Source organism: Dromaius novaehollandiae, chromosome 1 (assembly GCF_036370855.1).
Source record: "Dromaius novaehollandiae isolate bDroNov1 chromosome 1, bDroNov1.hap1, whole genome shotgun sequence".
In the NCBI taxonomy this organism is placed as follows: domain Eukaryota; kingdom Metazoa; phylum Chordata; class Aves; order Casuariiformes; family Dromaiidae; genus Dromaius; species Dromaius novaehollandiae.
The window spans coordinates 56,912,090-56,935,575 of NC_088098.1; the positions used below are offsets into that span (position 1 = coordinate 56,912,090).

General features: G+C 39.8%; 1 protein-coding gene across 1 annotated transcript in view; it reads right to left on the bottom strand.

The window, feature by feature from the left end:
• Positions 1–642: 642 nt before the first annotated feature.
• Positions 643–23,486, bottom strand: part of RFX4 (regulatory factor X4) — a 99,789-nt gene continuing 76,945 nt past the window's right edge. Inside the window, exons 16-18 of the mRNA XM_026117885.2 lie at positions 17,949–18,111; positions 11,873–12,011; positions 643–2,039 (exon numbers count right to left, since the gene is read on the bottom strand). Of these exons, the coding sequence (XP_025973670.2) occupies positions 1,767–2,039; positions 11,873–12,011; positions 17,949–18,111 (575 nt within the window). The 3' untranslated portion in view covers positions 643–1,766. The remainder of the gene's footprint in view (positions 2,040–11,872; positions 12,012–17,948; positions 18,112–23,486) is intronic.

A 23,486-nucleotide genomic window follows, 5' to 3' on the forward strand; every position in this document is an offset into this window, starting at 1 on the left:
TTGTCAAACCTGGCCTTGAGCACACTTCCTCCCTCAGTCCTTGCAAATTTCCAGCTCATTCTTGTAGTTTCTTTAGACCCCAAACTCCCACTAGCTTACTCAGCAGTTAAATATACTGGGCCTGGGAATTTTGCCACTTTATTTACTCACCTATGGGAAAACAACCCTTCCATTTCCAGTATTATTTAGAAACGCCTTTGTTACAAGGTACTTAAAGAAGACAGCACATCTTACCTGCCTCAATGAATACAGTGGCTTGGGTGAGCAACAGTAGCAGGATTTAAACCAAACAATATACAGCAATCAAACCAGTTAACAGCCTTGAGCAGTTTGCAGCTGCAAGCCCATGGGCAGAAGTGCTCATTTGCTGGGTTGTACATGTTCTTACGTCCTTTGCTAGATAAAGACATACATTGTCACATTTAGGATATTTTGAAGAGTTATCAGCTGGTAGAAGCCTCTGTATTTAAATGAAATTAAATGTTTTAATTTTAATTTCAAGAACTTTATTTGAGTGTGAAAATCCCTCATATACCTTGCACAACTGTACAAATAACACTTATGTCCATTTTAGGCATAAACATTGTTATTATCACACTGGGTGCTATCAAAGATTTTATTTACAAAACAATTACTAAAATGCCTGATGTCATATTTCCATTTATTTATTTCTTACCCATAGGGTAATAGGTCCACCATAATTGCTTGGTGCATTTTATAATACAGAAGAAAAAGCTATGTTAATAAAATCTAACAAAAACTCACAAATAGCTACAAATCTGACAGAAAATGTCTACGAAAATTGTCCCAAAAATACAATACATTTTTCCACACATACACAGTACAGAATAAGTTCAAAGGCACAGCTTTGAATTTTGCTTTTGTAGAAGAGTGTAGAATCACCACATGAAGGAATTGAGAGAACAGTTTCATACCTGTCAATAGGTAATGAAATGAATAATCACGTTTGCATTGTCATTTTTTACATAATTGCTTCATATTTAACATATGTGGCTCTGAATCCAAAATCTTCCCATCCCCAAGTCCCTTCTTAACCTTGTCATTACTGACCAGAGAAGTTATTTTTTTCCAGATTGTGCAAACTTAACACAAATACATATATAATAAGAACAATAGTCAACTTAAGGCAGTGTATAATTCAATGCTACATGTCTTTTTTTCTCTTTTGTAAAGATCAGGCTTATTGGATCAACAGAAAGGTGCATCAATATACAAAGTTAGGTGTAAACTGAAATCTATAAAAACACATGTATTTTAAGGAGCCAAAAAGAGGAACCAATACAAACAAGTGATGACTTGGCAGAATGTCTTTTAAGGAATGCATGAGCAGTTTAAAAGAAGAACAGATGCCAGAGCTTTGCTGAGAGTGAACTTTCTGTCTTTAACTCAAATTATAAATAGATTTCTTTCCAGTATTTCTCTGTAAGACCCATTAACATTTGTCAATAAGAGAGGGGGGAGAAATGGCTCACTGGAACTGGCATCACATAGGGTTGGCCCACATGCCAGAATTAAAAAAGGCACAGATCGGCCTAAATAATGGTCTAGAATAGCACAAAAATCTTGTTCGGTTACAGGAACACTGTCACACTGGTCTGCAATACACCCATGTTATGAACTACGTTTATCTGCCCAGGATCTTTCCCATCTTCACCTCCATTGAAGAATGTCCACGAAAAGTCCCACATAATACAAAGTTTTAATAACTCTTTAAAGTATATGGGCTCAGCTGATACCAGTCATTTTCATTTAGCCCAACCTGTGGTGGCTTCCCCATTGATGTAGGCAAAGCCAGGAAAGTGTTGCATGTGCTCATATTCAGAATTTCTGCGCGTAGTCAGAGGGGTGTACATGTCACTAGAATTTCCATATCTTGTGGAGTGCATGGAGGGGCTCGTGTAGCAGGAGTTTGCAGATGGAACTTCTGGCCAGCGAGGAGTCACTGGTGTGGGATGCAGCCTTGGAGTACTGCTCATCAAACATGGCTCCATCCGTGATGTTGGGCTGTTGAAAGGGTACTATAATGAAAAATAAAAAGAAAGAAAAACAAATTAAAGAAATACCTACCACATAGTTAATGTTAAAGTAAGGGCTGTTGGTATCACAACTGCCTGTTTAACCAAAGCAAACTCATACCCCTAACTAGGTAACATTGAAGGTGGAATATCAGTACCTGCAGTCAATTCAAAGTGTCAGAGAAAGTTTTGCAAAGGACTCATAGCATTTAAATATCAAAGGAATTTATCAAAAAGAGCTAGCTGCTGGCAGATATTTCTGGGAGCAGAAAAATAAATTGAATTTCTCTAATCTTTTTCTCACAGCTTTTACTGGGAAACTTGCTGTTCAGTAAATAGCAGAGCATAAAATGTCCCAACTCTACTGCGCTCACTCTACTGTGTTTTGAGGGAGGAGGGTGAAAGGATCTTTGCTACTTAAAGGGTGCCTTCCCTTTTAAATGTTCACAAGCCATCCTGCCAGGCTCTGCAGAAAAATACTAGAGGCTGGCTTCAAAGAAGGCAGCTAATTGGAGAACTTACAAAAAGAGGCAGAAGAATCTCTCTATTCCCCAGCTGTCCACAGTGACAGTTGGAAACTAGAAACCAGAGAAGTTTGACAAATGCCTCCTGCTAAGGAGATGTGCTGAGGATAGGCAGAAAAACAGAGAACAGCATTTGCCCTCTGTTGCCACAGGCTGCCCAGCGACAGGCGGTAAACCAAGCCTATGAGTGCTTGCTTAACATGTATTTATTTTACTGCCTGACGTGTGCTGTGCCTAAGAAATGGGGATTCCTGCGTTACCCTCATATTATCCATCTGCATCGCAGTGGTGGTTAGGATCCCTGTTCCCCTTGACCAGCCATGTATCTTCAGATCTCTTATGTTTTACACCTTTTTGGCATGATGGTCTCTAGTCAGCTCACATGGTCATTGAGAGCACTTCAGGACTGGGGCAAATGGGTCCATACACACAGGGCTGTACTTTTCATACAAAAAGTGTCATAATTTTAAATTTCATTATCTTGAGTTGTTTGACATGGTGATATTTTTTAGCTGGAAAGCTTTAACCAGAATAGGAACATCACCTCTTCTGGATCTCACACTTCCCCACGTCACAAGCTGAGTGCCAAAGGCTTTATATGGCTGAGGACTGTAAGATCTGTTCTCTATATTTTGGAGGGCCATGGAGAGAGGAGCTTCTGTATCTGTTCAAAGGAGGGAAATGACAGTGGTTCCCAAAGGGTCTCATTACGTGACTCCACTGCTGGATGGGGCTGGGCTTAATCAGTTGCATAAATGGGTCCCCCAAGGCGATTACAGCAATGTCCCCATGAGGACTTTCTGCTGGTTGCCTTCATGCCACAGCAAGGAAGGCTGCCCTGCCTTGGCAAACCTATTTGAACTGCTCACAAGCCTCAGGCAGTGCAAAAGCCACATACTGGCCACTCCTAATTAGGGAGGAGATGGAGAAGACTGTTTCTAACCAACTGATACTTCATAAAATATTGCTGTCATCAATTTAGCATATCCCACCATGTTCCAGTGCGACAGGCCAGTTAGCATGAGAGGGAAGAGGTCAAAGTTGTACAGTGCATGATTTAACATCTGCTTCTCATCTCCTCAGAGCCTGTGGATTTACCTGTGCAATCCGTTGCTGAAACAGACCCATAAAGGACAACACTAGACAATAAAATATTGTCCATAAAGGACAATACTAGAACAGCAACACTTCAGCTGGTACTTCTAATACAGCTATCAGAATAAGCTGTATTGGCACCACTGGCAACATTTCTACACGAGATCATCTACCTTTTCCATCTTCACCCCAAAGAAAGGCTTTTCCATAGGAAAATTCAGCAGAACTTAGGCACTGACCACATGAAGTCTTGTATTTCTTTCGAGAAGCAGCAGCCTGGCTTTCCAGAAGCTTGTGCTGAAGACAAGAACTGCCAGTGCCCATCAACAATTCAAGTCATGCTTTGAAGTTTTATATGAGGTGATGACAATTTAGGACTGTGGTTCTGTCATTTAAATAGTTAGTTAAGGACAGGGCACTCTGTCAAAAGACAACCAACCTGCAAGTTTTTTAAGTAAAGATATGGGGTTCCAGAAAAAGTTCAACAATTTTCAAATTTTTAAAGTTTGAGAGACTAGTTAGTAGACTTAAAATGCAGCTTTCCTAGACTGCACAGGCAATACATTAAAGTAATTCATTTTCATGCTAGTATGAGCTGACTGCCTTCACCTGAACGTCTTGCTGAACAAAGCCCCTGCCATAATAAATACAGAGGAAATAAGTTGTCACATGATTCTCTATAGTGTCAGAATTAAATTCATTTCACCTGAATTTAGCTCTCAAAAAGTTAGGCATCTAATACAAGTGAGTCATCTGTGCTCTGTCTACTACCACCAGAGGGATTCATCAAACTGTGAGATAAATATTTTGAACAGAATGTGAGCAGTCCTAAGAAGATGGCTCTTCTCTTCATTCTGCTACATGATATAAACCATTAGTTAGGTTTCCATAAATTGTTTTTCCTAGATGATCTCAGATGTTCCAGAAATGACTGTTCCACTGTGTACAAAATGCTTTGAAATGGTAGGATCAGGATGGACCATTGTGAAAAACAAAATACAAAAATAACCCATTCTTTTCTGTGTGTCATGTGTGGAGTTGCAAGATGTGGGCTAAGGTAGAAAAGCACTGCTTTAACTGCAGTAAGGCTTTACTTTATACCAGTTATCAGGGTCTTCGACTTCATTACTCATTGCTTTATATCTGAATTCGCTTTTGACTGTTACATTAAAGAACCTAATTCTATGTAGGTTAATCTACTCTTTTGCTATAATATACCAATTATTATCTCTTGTATTCCTTCCCAATGTAGTAATTGATCTGCTCTGTTGTCAACCACAGAAGAGCCTTTTGCCAATCCAACTTGGTGTAGTTTTCCTCTGAGGTTGTGAAACTTAGGCTGTGACTTAGAATGGGAGAATTATTTGTTTTCATACCCCTTACAAATGACAAAAAAAAAGCCCCTGCTTCAGCCACTCTTATTTGCTACTGATAATTTGCAGACTGTGAAACTTTCATCTATGAGCAAGAGAAACAAAATTAACTCTGGGAATATTGTGCAGGGTCTCTAGGTTGTATGTGGCATTATGTGGGGAAGCCACATAGTGTCTGTTAGGTACTTCGGACACACAAAAAAGTGCCATTTTGGGATTAAAACCTTGCCTCCCAGAATAAACTGTGGGGTGCACTGAAAAGGAGGGCAAATCCTCTTCCTGCTTGCAGGCAAGGGCCATGCTAAGGAAGCTTCTCTTGCTAGAAAGGCATGACATTAGGGCTGTGCATAAGCGGGCAGGATACAGCATGCTGCTTTTCCTTTCCACCAAGCACACCCAATGCAGCTGTGTTTATGAATGTGTTATGAATGTAAAAAGAATGATTGCTTGAAAATAATATGGACTCTAAATATCTAGTATTTAACAATAAATTCTGTTATGACTGAGCCCAACATGGAAAGTTTTGTAATGGTAGGTCAGCTAATCGCAAGTGAGTCAGTGACTTCTTTTTCCCTACAGTGAAGAGACTATTGAAAGACAATATTTTTAAAGTACCCATTGGCCCCTGCCTGACTATTAACTCACCCAATGAAGCATCTATTCAGCCTTGTTGGAGTGTCCAAAGCATAGCCATCTGGGCGGATGCCTGCCCATGCTGCCTGAATCACCTTTCACACTCTACATCCGGTTTAATGAAGAGTGCTTAAGCATGCTGAACTCAAAACACTGGGGCCTAGTGATCTTTGCCAGATATAAAAGCGACATTTGTTGGAGGGCTCTTGACAGGAAATTACCATTTTCTGGGTTAACTCACACTTGCTGCTACTGCTGCTTTTAAACCTAGACAAGAAGCTCTTTAAGTCTGGGAGACTTTAAGCAGATAATTGTTAAGGCCTTGCCCAAAAATGTAAAACTAATTCAATTTCTTTTAGGATTATTTTAGAAAATACTACGTTAAATGTGTCCTCCCACCAAGTGAAGCCTGAGTTCCTTCACTGTGAGCATGAAGAATAATCTCTTTATTCTTATCCTCGACTTGCTGACTGATTATGCATGGAGGTGAAAGGTGTCTCTGTCCAAGCAGCAAAATATTTTGCTTATGAATGTGGCTCTGACTTTACACTGCATTAGCTCACACTTTTGCAGAATGTTGTCAGTATTGTACATTAGACACTACTTTAGGATTTCCAAATAACTATTACCAGAAATTATAGCTATTGTGAAGAACAGGCTATAAATGAACTTTATAAAAATATACTTAACATCTCAAAAAATGCAGTAATCAGAATTATTAATTGATTGCTCCTTTCTAACCCATAATTTGATCCTTTTCTCCACAAGATGAAGCTTTCTGAATCTTAGTCTGTCAGATAGGTTGGGTGATATTTTCAAATCAGACTAAGTGATTTTGGTATTTTGGGGAGTGGTATTTGGAGCCTTATGAAAATGCTATTTGTAATTACTTTTTAAAAAGTCAAGACATCTGTTTCCTGTTTCATTCACTACATAATTACTTCAACGATGTTCTAACAATCTCAAGTCAGTTATGAAGCCACGCAGTTAGGAACAATAATTCTTGTTTCATGGGCAGGATATGGAAAGTATTTTTTTCTTACTGTTCTTACCAGCTTTTAGATAACAGAGAGGTCATTGGGAAAGATGATGTATGGAACTGGGTATATTATTCTTACTGCAATGGTATAGGGTTATACATTACATATGCTGGGAGGACAAGAACTTTTCCCCTTAGCTCCATCTTTTTCCTGTGAAGTAGAAGGGCTAGAACAATGTGAATGGATGCTAAAACACAGTCTCTGCCTGGGAGAGGATTTCCTCAGCTCCTCTACCAGAAAAGAAAGCAGTAACACTTTCTTCCAGTACTGTCTCTCTTGTAAATCCTACTGTAGAGGCATGTCAAGGGATGTGAAGACATGGCTGGGTAGTATTGCAGCATGCAGCATTGCACAGGGAAACCAAGTACGGTAGCAACTCATAGGGCATTTCTGAGAAGTTGTGTCGGACTACTGCAGTCCTAAGAGCATCTTATGATCATCAGAGAATAGACACTGCCTAAAGCTCCTAAAGCTCCTTTAACTATGGCCCCAATGCCATGCTCTGTGCCTCTGAGAGGTGCAGACCCAACCTACTGGATAACAGTTGATTGTATCTACTGCAGCATTTTCCTGATTGGTCTGTTCTGCCCACACCATGGAAGTAAACTGTGCTATTTCATAGTTCCAGACAGACAACAGCAGCAAAACAGCAGTGCAAGCACTTGCTCATACAACTGCGCTACTTCCAGTCCCAGAAGTTGACTCACGCTTTTCAAGGACAGAGCCCCAGTTAAGGAAAAGCTAACCCCAGCTATGCTACTGAACACAACAGGAGATAGCTTAAAATCAGCAAACAGGTGCTCAACTTTAAGGTGGGGGCTACGTCTCAAAGAACAAAATGGGTTATGCCACTGCTGTAGCACTCTGTTAAGTACCCCCATCAAGGATACTCCATACAGAGGTGGTCAATCCATCTTGGAGGGGCCAAGGAAGAAAAGATAAAAGAAAACTAAGAAGGACCTGTGTGTAGTGTGGGATGTAGGAGGGTTTCCCAGGTCTAAAAGGCTGATCCTGAATCTTGACTCTTGAGTCCCTACCCCCTCTTCTGTGATCAGGTTTGCATGGAAAGGCTGGAAGGTAGCTGCAGCTCCAGCAGGTTCCCACTCAGGACAACTGAGAGAACAGGATGCCAGCATGCACCACAGGCTACATCTGCCTTGCAGGGCATGTGCCATCCTTAGGTAATCTCCATGTGAAACAGTGTCCATTAGAGGAGAAACTAAACAGGTGATAAGTCTTTAGACTGGAAAAGAGATGACAGGAAGGAGGTAGGAGGAATGACAGAGAGCTATAAAACCTCAAATGGCCTTGAGCAGATGAACAGGGAATAAGTATTCCCTGTTCCTCATTGCCCAAAAGAATCAGGCAATAACAAATCAAGCTGTAGATCATTTTTCTTTATTTGTGTGCCATGCTCTTGGCCAGTAAGCAAAGTCAAGGAAGGGGCAACCAGACCTGGAGTTACATGGAAGGGTAGGTTCTGAGAATTATTGACAGATGCTAGTGGATGAAAAAAATACTCAGGTTAAGACTAAGGTTCATTTAAAGAGGCTGTCCTGTCACCAGAAGGACTCTTCTAGCCTTCAGTGGGAATTAGTCAACCTATATTGCCAGAAGGAGCCAGTTCTAAGTTAGCAGCTACAGAAATCACTTCATCAGAACATTTACCTCTCTATAAAGCCTTTTACAAGCCATTCCCTCCACTCTTTTGCCTTCCTATCCACCTGAGAGTTGCTGATCTTTCTGAAACTCTGAGCTGCTTATCACAATCTCCATATAGCCCAAAGTTACGAGACACATACCACATTCCTCTGTGAGCCAAGGTAAGTGCCAAGACTATATCTGGGAGCTGGGAGATAACAATATCCTCAAGGGCTTTCACCAACCTGTGCATGTGTGGATGGAGCATGTGTGGGCATGCTGCTGTGATGCATGGTGCCCAGTGGCTTCAGTGTCAGCAGCTGCCACTGTCTCACTTCCTCTAACACCTGGGGATTCAAATTGTCCAGCGGCCTCTCACTAACACAGCTCTGCTGCTGCTCGGGTGATACGCACCTGGCTTGGGACCCCTGTCTGCACTGTTCAAGAGCTGTATGTAGTACAAGAATTAGAGGTGAGCAACTCCATACCCAGCAGAGCCTGCTGTAAGGACGCTAATGACAAAACCATAGCAGACCTCCTAAAATTAACACAGTCAAACATCGTATGACTCTGCTTATGTGTGAGACTGGGAACAATGTGCTACATGTTGGCCAATACAATTTAAAGGATCACCTATTCCCTTCCCATTCCCAGCAGTTCAGTTGTCCCCCTTCCAGGAAAATAAAAGTTACTCTCTCCATCCCCATTGTGCCAATTCTACTCTTTTTTTCTGATGGTCTGTAAATCGTGTCTGTGAAATGACCCACGTTAAAGCTCTACTAAAAAAGAGAACTCAAATACACCTCTGTATTTCTTCAGGAATATTTCCCTGCTCTGAGGTGGATAATAGCCTCACAATAACTGAACTGATAAAAGCTGGAGCATTTTGTTTTCTTCTGCAAAAAGAGGTTGGATGGACATGGTGACCTTCCAGACCAAAATGGTGACGTATAGCTGCAGCCTAAAAACCATCTCTATTACATCTTGTCTGTTTTCACTGAGACCTGCCTGGGACAAGGGCTATCTCCGATTCTGTGTTTGTAGAGGAGAATTTACTCCACAGGCACATTTCTTCTTAGGAGTTAATCTCTAGACACTACCCTAGAGAACATGAAAGAATATTAGCTAAAGCTGAGCCAGGCTTCTATATTTGGATTGAATGTAGACTATAACAAAGAGTTCTTTTGAAGAGAGATGTTGGTCAACGCCTCCTATTCTTCACTGATTATCTTACCACAGTAATACACATTGCATCTCCACTAATTTCAATATAGTGATGGCTGTTTACATCCATTGCAAATTTGGCCCCCTGTACTTTGATTTTGAAAGGTCTTGAGTCCTACTGCGATTCCGTGCACCATGTTCCCCTTAGAAAGTCTGTCAGAAAAAGTGTAATTCCCTAACATCTTGTTAGGCTTTGCAGGCCAGCAGGCTTTTGTTGGTTAGAAGTAATTAAAAAAGCACTTATCATCAGGGCAGGAATTTTTCAGAAGCCTACTTAGTTTTAAAAACAATGTCAGAAAAAGAAATATTAAAATCCTTTAAGACTTCTAGATTATTTTTGAAAGCAGGGTTTCAGTTCATAGATCCTTTAAATACAGAATGAGCACATTAACAGGGTTTTGTTAGCCACATCCTGCTGTAAGATCTTCTCTCAGTTTACAAACAGTATGAGAAAGAACATGCTTAATACAAGCTGAATCATTTTGCTCTCAAATGTGACCATTAAGGCATAATTATTCCTCATGTGTGCCCCAGACAGTTCAAGGACTAGTGAGAGAGGAAAAAAGGATCTGACATCTGCACTTGTACAGACAACCTACTACAGTTTGAAAAACATTTGCATGATTTTAATATATGTTATTATTTCTATATGACATGTTAACCAGGACATGAGTAAACTCCTAATGTATTCATCTTTATTTGCTTTATTTACTTTTTGCTTAACTTGTGCTGTCCTTTTTGTGTGGACAGACAGTTACTGTTAGAGGATAGGAAAAAGCTCCCTGAGCAGGTGCTAACTTTTCTAAACAGTAACCACCTAATTCTCTTTTTTACATACAGATTCATGGTTTTAGAGACCATTTCAGAACCAGCAGTCATGTGAGTTTTCTGCAGTAAATGATAACAGAGAGTAAGGAAACTTGATGAGCCAGTTTTAAGCCAGAAAGTGATGCATTCTGGAATAAAACTTGAGAACACAGGCTGTGGCCTGTAGTGAAAACCTGATATATACAAACCTATCATATGATACTGTGCTTCAACACTCATTCCTATTCCTATTCCTAGGTCACTGTTCCTGTTGAAGATATATTAGATGCAAAGACTAGTCAAGTCCTCACACCTCATGTAGCCTGTGTGATGGATCAGGTGCTACATGAATAGGTGAGACGTTATAGACTGGTTCTTTCCATAGGCTACAGAGCCACTGTTGAGCAGGTCCGAATGAACATACTGGGTTTGTATAGGACAACTTTCCTAAGCAGATCTCAAAAAACTTTAAAAAGGAGATCAATATCATTATTCTCATTTTACAGCTAAGGAAAATGAGGTATAGAAAGTAGGAATGATTTCTCTGAGATCACTTGGCAGGCTGATGCCAGAGACCAGAATAAGATGCAGGTTTCCCGTGTTCTAGTCCAAAGCACTATCAAATTCACATCTCCATATCTGCCAGGAAACTGTTCCAATCCAGGAGTAGCATAAGCAGGTTGGTCCTTAACATACTTGCATCAATTTCCAGTAGATGAAGCATAATAGGGCCCATGTGTGTGGAATACCCCAATGCCATCACCTCCTGTCTGTACCAACATCTTGCAGATTTCCCAGCAGAGGCCCCAGAGAGCAGCCCTACACTGGGGAAGCACCAGCTGCAAGACCCACTAAAGCTCTCCTGTTTTTGGTGCTGTTGCCAAACATTATCTTCACACTTAGTCTGTGCTGGTTCCTACTGGCTCAGCTGTGTGAACTGGAATAGTCCTGAAAATGGACATAATTCCTTAACATATAGAAAGAGGCTGGTTGAACAGAATGTTTTACGCATTGACATCCCAAAGTTATTCAAACTAAATGTGGAAATCACATTTTTTGGCAAATTCCTAACCATCTGTATTCTCAAAATCAATGGCCCCAGAAGAATTCACTATGGCTTCTGCATCCTCCTTCAACTATATGAAAATACTTCTGTTTCTTGTTAGGAATCTGTTCCTGTTCTCAACACCTGGCTATTTATCTTTGCTTCAGCTACTGCTTAACACAGAAATACTTCTTGTGATACAGATTGCTGGATTTTAGAGTTTAGTGCTCAAATTCAGAAACTAAAGCTGCTTCCGTCAAGAGAATCTCCAGCAAGAATGAAAGTTATCTGGGGAATATTAGACAACGACAAAAAAGCTGAGAAGAAAAAAGTAGGAACTATCCATGACTAGAGTTGATTCTAACAGCATATATGCTGATGAGAAATTCCCAAACACATCCTTTTTTTTTTAAACTGTTACAGTAAGCATTGTCAAGTAATAGAACTAACTTACCTGTGAAGAGCTTCTGTGGTAAGCTGAGTAGTGAAGTGGTCCAGAAATAGCAGTATCATGTGGTAAAGGGGGATACTGACTCTGCATTGGGTGGGGATGCTGGTTGCTATAGCTGCCATAATTGTAACTTCCTGTGTATCTAAAATCCATTAAAAAAACACTGCTTAGCATGCACAATAATTGCATTCCTGCTCATAGTTCTGTAATGTTCATGAGACATATAGTTGCACTTTTTTGCATTGGAGAATGACACTTTAAACAACCTTTTCTAAAAGATATTTTCCAGCTCAGCTGGCAAGTAGATGTCACTTAGTGAAATCAAGTTTTCAGCACAAGAACAAACAGAGAGACTCAGTATGTTTCTGTGACTAGTTTCAAATTGTAGACCCATTTGTGTAGTTTCTAATGATACAGTATTTTTTCACTTTTATTGTTATTTTATTACCATATTCATAGTAAACTGCTATCCAGGCTGAGGTAGTATGCTAAGATTTGACTTAAAGAACAATGCTACGGGGTTCAGCTCTCTCCTTGCGCTGGAGTCAGATGTTCCTTTTTTGGGAGGGAGAGATGTATTCATTTGCATCTGAAGCACACAATATACACCTCTAGCACAGCTGACCCCAGAATAGAGTGGGGTTTGAGATTGGAGACCCTATCTGCTTTCTTTTATATCTCAACCCCTTGTCTTGGGACAGCAAGGGGTAAAGGAGGGAGCAGCTTCCTTAGCTATTAGAAAGGTCAATGTTTGTGGGCCACCCTTATTTGAGTCATTCACCAGCAGAAGATGAATGGACACTGTTTGCATTCTCCCCATTTCTGCGTAGCCATGTGAACACTAGATGCTAATTTAGCACAGAAGTTTAAAGGCACTTAAAATATATGCTAGATAGAAGTGAAATACAAACCATGAAAAACAAAAAACCAAGATAATCCATTCATTGTGAGAGAGGGAAGACAATTCTTTGTACTGAGTCTACCTTTTTCTGGAAAGGTCAATGTCAGTTTTACACTAGGTAGAGTTTAAACACTCTCCTGTTATTCTTTTGATCCTACATTGGTGTTCTGGAGATACCTTGTGACATATTACACTAGACAAATGAGGCAGCTTCAAAATGAGAGAAGAACACCCTCCTTAAAAAAATTTTTTCAGGACCTCAGGTCCTATGTCCCTCTTCACTGTTCAACACTGAGCCCCCATTCTTATATTCATATGGGTTTAACTATAAAAAGGAGTGGTTTCCATAATCCACCTCGAACAAGCTGGTTCACATGATATGACTGGGATAGGCTCTCTGTGGAAGGTGGGGCAGAGAGGAAGAGCTGTGTCAAGGAGGTGCCACATGCTGTTTGTGGTAGGCAGACATCTTGTGTTTTAATCCTTTCAACACAATAGCTTGGTAGACAAGATCCTCAACATGTTTTTGGCAGTCTGCATACACCTGACATCATTTCATAGCGTAGCCTTCTCTGGTTGATGAGGATGCTCACCTGTCTAGTCCCCACAGTAGTCTAGGAGTGCCCTTGGATTCCCAGCTAAAGCCATGCTCTGTGAAGCCATGTCCGCACTTCATGCTTTCTCTATTCACCAAAGATGCTCTGTCCTGTTCTAGAAACTATCAGTCTAGTCTCCTTTTTTCAAACACTGACCACTTTTTTTTATTGACAAAATACAGCATTTTAACTCATTTGAGCATGGAGCTATAAGGATTACTAAACTCCAGTAGTGTTAACTGTTTCCTTTTATTTGCACATATAGGCTACTGCCCCTGGCCAATTGCCTGTTTCTACACCAGTCTCTCATCTGATACAGAATCAAGTTCAAGATTCAATGTTTACATTCCAGATACTCATGTCATGGGCCTCGTTATCTGAAAGAGTACCTAAAATCTCTGGTACAATCAAGCTTTCTGCAAATAGGAGCAAAAATCATTTGTGCAGAAGATACAGCTATCTTTCAGGACTGGTTCCAGACTGTTTCATGTATTCCTCCCAGAAAGGCAGGCAATCACAGATTTACCACATTCTGCTTTACTGACCTTACCTTCCTAACACTAATTCATGACAATGTATATCTTAAAATATATATTAAAATATAAAATGATAACAACTAAAATAATCCCTGCCAAAACAGAGCCACAGGAAGACACACAACTATTCCCTGTATTTTCCTGTTTACTTGAAAGTGCTTGGCTAAGGAACCCTACTTCTCTCTAACTAACAAGAAAGTACACCTGATAAATCCAACAAAAAAGATTTCTGCCAAGTACCATGTTTTACAGTGACTGCTGAACTACAGCTATAGTCATTGAGTGAAGGGGATAATGCACAGATGGGGTGTCTTTGGGGAAGTCTAACGGAGAACTGGCAGTTACTTTAGCTGTGATTCTGAAAGAATGGTCTGATGATGGTGTAGAGAATAATGCAAAATCCTGCATGTGAGATGGCAAAACTCCTGCAGAGGTCCAGGTTGGGCACCAACTGGAGAGAAAGCAGCTGTTCTGAAAATAATCTGCGGGTTTTGGTGGACAAAATATTGATCATGAGTCACAGTGTGCCCCTGCAGCAAAGAAGGCTAACTATGTACTGGACCGTATTAGCAGGACTGTAGATGGTAGGTCCAAGAAAGTGATTATTATCTCTATTTGGCACTACATCTGAAGCAGTGAGACCAGTTTTGGGCTCTCCACTCCAAGGATATTGACATACTGGAGTCCAGCGGAGTGCCATCAAGACAGGGGGCTGGAGTACATGATGCACAAGAAGCAGCTGAGAGAACTGGGCTTGTTCAGCTATAAGAGAGGCTAATGGATGATCTACAGCTATCCAACAGGACGGTAGAGAGCAGATGCAGTCAGACTCTTCTCAAGCGTACAGTGATAGGGTGACGGAAATGGACATGAGGCTGGAACAAGGGAAATTTCAATTAGATATAAGGACACCTTCTTTTTCACCATGATGGCGGGCAAATACTGGAACAAGTCATACAGAGAGGCTGGGGAATTTCCATCCTTGGAGATATTCAGAACTTGACTGGACACAGCCCTGATCTAAGCTGACCCTGCACTGAGCATGAGTTGTACTAGAGGACCTCCTGAGGTCCCTTCAACCTAAATTATTCTACCATTTTATGAATATGCTTTTGGGTTGGTAATAAATAATGTCAACATCCTCCTGAGGAGACAACAACTTCCAGGTTTTCAGTGCTGTGGTAACACTCTGATCTGTGTGGTACAAAGGAAAGAGGCAAGCAGCTTCTGTATTGTTATTTTTTTGTGTGTCCTCATAGGTGCCATTAGTATATTCACTGTACTTCATCCGGCATACTTGAAAGACATCTTTTAGTCTGCTAGTGGGTATTTGTCTACCAATGTACAGCCAATGTATGTGGTTGAGTTTTCCAGTATTCTCACCAAGCCTTTAGAAAGTCCAACCAATTCTTTCTCATCTTGGAAGCAGAAGGAAATAATTTTAGAACTCATATATTTTAGGCTCAAATAGGAGACACATGTCTAATAGAAGGACATATAACAAAGAATAATCATTTACCTATTTTTCTACAAACTCGAATGGGCTAGTTAGGAAACGTCCTCTAAATTTCCTCAAAGCAAAACCACAGCTGACTATTAATACCGCAGATCTTCTGTTTATAGTCATGATCCCACATATGTGTGCAGACTACTACTGTGGATTTAGAAGGAGATTTACTAGAGTGAGTTAGAGTGGTTTATAAACCTTGCGGTCTTCCCCAGTCTCACAAATCTAGACTAGTATTGCTAGCTGCCGGCCTTTTTTTAATGACAGGGAACAGATTATGTAGCCCTTTCTTCATTTTTGTTACAGATGCATTTGGCCTTAATCAGTTTTTATTTTATAGGGAGCAGTTTTTATCATTAAAATTGCATTTTACTTTATGTAAGAGGCCCCAAGGACAAATAAAATACCTGTATATACCAAGCCAACAGTCTGTATTTATCTCTCTTCAGCCCTACTAGGGTTTTATATTGCTCCAAGGCCTCAGATCTTCCACATTGTGGAATACTGTGGTATAAAGTGCTTCAATCTTTTAGGCATTCTCCTTCTATCTCAGGATACTCTGGAGCATTTATATTTCACAGAGGATCATCTTTAGCACTCAAGATTGGTAGGAAGCCCAGTAGAAGTGCTATCAGAAAACTTTCAGGTATGGTGGGTGGCTAAGAATCTGGTGTGGATTTCACCTACAGCTGGAGAATGGCTCATGGCCTGCAGGCTGCTTAGGGTCTCTTCTGGGCCCTTGGCATGAGAGTGAGGCTCAGCCTTTGGGGCTATGACAGCTGCTCAATCTATTTCTAAGTAAATCATTTATTCTTCTTCTCCAGAAACCTGGAAATCTTTGTACAGATTGTGATCTTCTCTCTCTGGTTCTTTCAGGGCAGCCATCTGTTTGAATCTTGCATGCAAGGTCTCTTATTTTTCTTTTCCTCTCTGAATATATGGTCCTTTAATGTTTTCAAACAAGCTCTGTCTTGAATCTGTGACTGTACCTTCCAAAAGATCTGTTTAATGGGTTTTGTGCTTCAAAACACTGTGTGTGGGGGGTTGTCACTGGTTTTCTCTGTAGACATTTCTCCGAGAACATGTCTTCATTACTGTATCACATTAGACTCAAATCATATAAAAACTGAAATATAAATATACTGTTTTTTTCTGTAGATCTCAAAATAGGCACATATTGTAATGATCCAAAAAAAATTTTATAGTAGCACGTAAAGGGCAAATGAGACTGGGAAATCTTTGTGCTAGATGCCACGTAAATGCAGATTAACAGAGAGTCTCTATCTGTATGATTTTACAAAGTAATTCCAGACAAGAAGGCAGATGTCACTGAATCATTCAGAAGCATCACCAGACTGTTTCTACGCATGTGTCAAACATAAAGCCAAATGGCAAAGACTTCAGATTATAAAAGTCTGTTGCCTTTTAGAAAAGTCAATCCACCTGAATAAAAAAGTTTCCTTAACTCACCTACTTGAGGCAAAGGACAACTGTAGTAGCAATAAATTCTCATGTGTGTATATATACATGTATTTATACATATATGCACTGCCCTACTGTGGTCTGTTATAATTCTTGTATCTTGTTAGCTCCAGAACATTTCTGCTGCCCTATTTTTGTCTCCACCAAGCAGACATATTCCTAACAGCAGAGATACTCTGTATCTCTCACATCCAGGTTTTCTTAGCAGTAACATTCAGATAGAAGTTCAAACCTGCCTACACCCAAGGGGGAAGGAGATGCAGCATTCAAATTAATCTGCTGTTACCCTTCCAAACAGTATGCAATCTTCCGTGCTGGCAAAGCGCTTCTGCAAGGGCAGCGAGTGTGCAATGAGTCTAAGGAATTCAGTGAAGACTTTGACTCTCTTGCTTCATGTCAGCATCTGGACATCTGCTAATGTTGCTATGTGCCTGCGGATTATTTTGTCATGGTTTCTCTGTAATTAGGATATCTATGAGATAAACATTCTCTCAGATGAGGATGGCACATACAAAGTGTTGCTTGGTGAAAAGAACAATGTGACACTTTGAGTTTCTGAAATATTCCAAGATCAAACAATGCTAAATAAATTTCTACTATAGTTATTTTAATTGAGAGAGTTAATAAATTTTTTGATGACAGGGATGGGATTAGAATACTATGGTGAAAATGTGGCTATTTTCTAAACTTTGGACATTTTTGATTAGCAGGACTAATAATAGTCACTGTATAGAATGGTAGTTCTTTGGACACATCTGGCCTTTGGGATGGAACATGGCACAGGAAAACAGGAATCAGAGACAGAAAGAAATCTATTGAAGCCATCTCTTTTGGAAAATATTCTCCAGGCATACTGTGCTTTTAAATAGAAATTAAAGGAATTTATAAAACTGAGACATACTATAATCATACAACAATTACAACAGCAGAAGAATAACTATACTTTGCAGTACAGACCTACTACATCGAGAAACAGATTTCATTGCCCTTCCAAAAAACCCCTAAGCTTAGGTTTATCCAAAAACACAAGAAAGCAAAAGCCTAGAAAGTGACCTACCCATGTTCTTCTCTGTGAGGATAAACAGGTATCCGGTGTGTGACAGATGATGATGCTACATGTGGACTTCTCATGCAGGGCAACTGTTGGGAATTTTCTGCAGGTGACCCAGCAGCTGTTGTCACGGTGTAGGTGAGTGACCACGTGTAGGACTGCATAGCCCCTGTAGACAAACAAGCATTGAGGGAAAACATAACATGAGCTGTCGTCCATGAAAGGGCTATACTTTGAGATCGTTGTAGAAAAGGAACCTAACAGGCACTAATAATGGAAACGGCATCAATCAGAGTGAACAAAACACTGATGTCTAAGGCATTAATAAAAATACAAACAGATCAGCTAGAGTGCCCAGAGATCCAAAGATAAGAGGTGCTTCTGGAATATCTCAGGCTGTGAACCTTCAGTGTGATACTGTAATTTGAGGGTCTCATCTTTTAGAAAAAAGTTGGAATAGGGCTCAGAGATGGAGGAATAGCAGTGTTAATATGTCTTAGGCATGACGCACCAAATCCTGAAGCCTCTCTCACAAGGAGTGGGCTGCTGGCCTGTTTAGTTCTCAGGCTGACCAGGCCTGGAGTAAAGCAGGAAGTATGATCAGAACCATGGAGGACTGGAAAAAAATGCATCTTGTGCAATAAACTTCTTGCACCCTTACACAGTTTTCATTTATTCCACCCAATGAGGTACCAACCTGCATAGTGGGAACACTGTGGTAGCTCCCCAAATTATAAAAAAGCACGTACACAGAAATAGCCCAGCCCTTTTCTTTCTGCAAATAATGTTTCTTTCTTCTTTCTATGCGGCAGGGACTGGATTTAATTTATTTTTTCATGGAGAGCATTTGTGGGAAGAGCAAAGCAAAGAAGTGGGTTGTGCATTTTGCTTGGAAGGTGCTGAGTTTTTTAATCATCCTGATCCCTTCCAGGCAGGAAGGCCACACTCATGAGCCAGCTGCTGAGAAACCTTTGTCCTTTGCCCACACCCCTTTCACTCAGGAGGCTGACATTGTTCCAGTATAACACAGCTCTTGCTGGAGGTCATGACCATACTGGCTGAGATTACCCTGCAAATGAGGACCAGAACACTGAATTTAACCCAATGAGAACACTAGTTTGGGGGTCTCCGGGCACTCTTGACTCTTTTTCACTAGCTAAAAGGAATTGCAGGAGGTGACTTTTTTTTTCAGTATGGATTCTAGGACTTCCTGTAGTATGAAAGGGCCTAATTCAGAGAGGGAAGTGATTGTATTACCAGGTCGGTGTCCACTCCATGGCTTTGGGGAATGAAAAGGCTACCTCAATGTGCATAATTTGCCTCAGGTATGTGTGATTTTTTTCAGCAAAATCAGAGAAATTATTTTTTGAAGTGGGAAATGCTCAATTCTCGGTCTGAGTGAAGCCTTCAGAGCTTCACAAGGTAAGCCCAACTTGAAATACTCCAGCAGGGTGTGATTTGGTAATCTTATAGCAGAGACTTCCTTGCATGTGCAATGTCCAAAAATATTTGTGCTAGGCCTGTTTTCACATGTCTGCATTTTTCATTACTGACTCCTGAATTTTCTGTCTTCCATCTCCTCCCATTGCATAAGACCACTGAGATCTCTGAGATCAAAGAAGAGGCATATTCATTTTAGCTAACACATCAATGCTGCTGTGGCTATAAGCAGTCATTCCTTGAGTTGCGGAAAAGTGTTTAAGGAAGCCTACCTTTGCTGGAAAATACATTTTCAGGGGAAGGGGCCAAAACTACTTATGCAGTCAGCAAATAGTTTCATTTGAAAACAAAAAAAAATATGCTGAAAATATCACAAACTAGTCCACAGAATATTTTAGTGCAACATTTCTACTTCAGAAGGTCAGCATATTTTCCTAGTGGTATTTTCCAAAAGAAAATTTGTAACTGTTTTAAAACAGACTTTAATTCAAAAGGAAAACAAAGAGAAAAGAAAGAAAAGAAGAAAAAAAGATGGTGAAAAATCAAATATTTATTTTAGGTAATGTTAGTTTATTTCACTTTTTAAATTCCATAAGACAAAAGTTTTGCTTTGACCTGATTTTATTCTTTTCCAGTACTTACTATGGCCATTGACCTAAAAAGCATATGACCTCCCTAGCTCTAACAAGGATCAGTAATAAGAAAGCCAAAGGATCCTTTATTCTATGGCATTTTAGCAAATATGATTAATCTGACTGGCCCCAAGCCATTGTCACAGCCTGTTTTTTTTTGAAAAATAGTTGGGATCTTATCTCAGCCTGAGGAAAATGAAAAATGAATCAGTCCATGACAGCAAGTTGTTTCATGTGTTCCCTGTGGGAGGTCAGGCTCCTTGGACTTGGTCACTTCTGGCATTCAAGTCTAAATGGCAGACACCCCTGTTCAATTTTAAAAAATTGTTTAGAGGGTGACATGCTGTGTGCTTGTCCGGACAACTCTGAGAGACAAATACAGAGAAGAGGTTTTGCACTGAAAGAGCTGTGAATGTCTTTACTTAATTCTGCTAACCAAGAATTGTCCCCAAAACATCTTTTTTTCTACCAGAAAGTACCTCACACAGCTGATCTAGAAAATACTTTTCTTTTTTTGGAGATTTTTGGATTAGAAAAAAATGTATGTTGGGCTTTACTCTGGAATTACAGAGACAGGATGCTGTTCAAAGATTTTTCTTGTCAGGATATTCTTGGGAGTCTGTAGTTGTCTCTTTTCTCTTCCCCTTTGTGGAATGGATGCCGTTATTTTCAGAGAAAGTCACAGAGATAAAGGAGGAGGACAGAAGCAGATAACAGATTTAGAGGCTGGGTGTGTATATATATCAGCTCAGTCAGGACACTGCCTACATTGTGGTGAGTGGAAAAGGAGGAATGAGATACGTTTGAAGAGTTGTAGATTTTGATAGTTATCTTTTTAAAATCCACCTATGTCCCAGCCCTATATCATTCATTTCCTCAGCTGGCTGCAGAATTGAACTCCGGGAGATGAAGTCTCTTTTAGATATGACTGAACCCAATTGAACCGCTTTCTGAAATATGCAGAAACAATAGTGGTTGAGCAATATTTTGCTTTGCTTTGTGTTCTGAACATGCAGGGTTTGATTAAACAGGGAAGCTCATTTATTATCTTTTTTTTCCTTTTTTCTTTTAAAGATAAATTTGATTTTGAGGATATTAACCAAGAGGCCATCTGACTTGTAAGACGCCCAATGTATAAATGGAGCTGCTAGCAGGCCAACTATGGCGCTGTTGTACTAATACATAGCAAAACCGAAAGTGAAAGGGAATTCCATTCACAGAACTATGGTCTGTACCAAGGGGCCATCCATATACTGTGAACACATGTTGTCTTAGTGCATATAGCATATAGTGCATATAGCACTTGAAACTTTGAACAGTCCCTGATAGCTTGATTTGCTGTTGACATGCCACTGGTGTCATCATGTACACCAAGGCAAAAAAGAATCAAAAGCTACTTCACGATGCTGGATTTTATATTTGCTTTATGCTGGAGTAAATTCTTCCCCCCCACAACAAGGAGATTAGCTTAAAAATCAGGTTTGGAAAAAAACCCAAAACCTTCCATTGAGAAGGGGAGGATTGTCTTTTGAAGTTGGAACTGTTGATTTTTACACCCTGCAGCTATGAGAATTAAGCTCATTCTTTAACAAGAGCTGATGTTCTTATACATTCACATGAGTCCAAGAGCTGGAGCTTTAAGGAAAAAACAGAATGTCATTGTATGAGGATCTCCAGAGGTCCCTTCCAACCTCAACCATTCAACCATTCTGTATTCACAAACACAAATATCAGGAGAGGTGGTAGCTCTATGCAAGCATCTCCCATGTAAGAATCCCAGAACTTTAATACCTATCCTAGACCTGGAAAAATACTGTCTTTAAGTGACCATTGCTGATCTTAGGACTTAATTCAGACATACATTTCTTGAAACTAAATAGTAAACTGCAAAACTGATTCGCTAATGCATTAGGAGCTACTTACAATTCAGAGTTAATTTCAGGTTGTCTAAAAAACATTACATTAGCAAATGAGTAATCACAGTTTCAGGAGGAGCAGAGAGGAAAAGCATAGTCAGCCATACTGTTATTACTTTTAATACAATATTGTTGCAGTTCAAGCAATCATTAATCTGGTCTTTGTGATTTAGAAAGGATTGAGACTAATTATCCTTTTAAATGTCTAGTAACTTAACAGAAAGATTTAAATAAAATGTTAGCTGAGGCATGCCAGATGTTCTAAATTAGAACACTATATATAGGATTTAGCTTGGTGTCATGTCATGCAATTGCAAGAGTTTAATTTGCTGGTTTTGTGCTGACCATTGAGTGAAGGCAAAAAGGTTAAAAGGCATGTTAATAGTTAACTTTTACTGCTAATGCCACAAGGAAAAAAGACTTAACAATGCCTTAAATTAAGGAACTAAGAGCTAGTGGTAACCAATGGGTTTAGTTTTCAAGTCTCGCAAAGCATTTTCAGAGTCTGACATTTACCTCATAAAAGATGTTTAAGAAAATCAGTAGTGGCATTTAAATATATCTCTCCAGAAAAGCAGATGCTCAGAACAGGAGCAAGTCAGGCCTAAGATAAAATAAATCTAGAATACTATTCACATATACCTTTTATTTACATTTTCTTTAGAAGACCTGTTCAATTTTTCCATTTTAATTTTTTGAAGTATTTTCAAAATATTAATTCTCTAAATCTGCATATGGAAATGTTTGATTATTTATAGCACATCTTCAGCACTTCTATTTTAAAATACAGCTGTTACCTATAACTTGGTTATAGAAAAGTTGGATGCTTGTATACTTGGAAGCATGATTGTTATTTTATATTACTTCATGCAAATGAACTCTGCGTTCCATGGTGTAGTGGGTAGCAAACTATAAAGGTGATCAGCTCATCTACATGATGAATGTGGGAAATGGAGGTATGCTTAATTGCCCAAATTAAGACAGGGAAAAGTTCACATACTTGTATTTACTCTTAACCAGACCACTGCTTAGCACTGACAAATTTGGCTTGTAGTAGACCAAAATGATTTTCATATTAGCAAAAATGAGACTGCACCAGGTGGTAAAGTAAAATCTCATTCAGCCAAACAGAGGTTTCTAAAACAACCTGAAAATGAGAAGTTGGTAAAAGCAGAGAGCTAAAATAATCGGAAATTACTTTCTTGCCTAAAACGCTCTACTCTGGGAACAACTTTGACAAGTTCTACTGCCTGTACTGAAGAAACAGGTTCTTCAACCATTGTCTCCAAAAGATCCATTTCTAGCTTGAGACTTCACACTAGCAGCCCTTGGCCTTGGCAGGACAAAAAACTTGGAAAGAGACAGAGAGAATAAAACAGAGTATAATAAAATAAGATGCAACATGAGAACAAAAAGGAATTACATTGGTAATGTTTGTGTGAGTCCATTCCCTCGTATTACTGCTAGGATTCAGGAGGTATATCTAAGTGCCAGGAAGTTACCTAAGTCAAGTACCTAAATCAAGCATGCTGAAGGTGGGAGCTCAGATAGTTGAC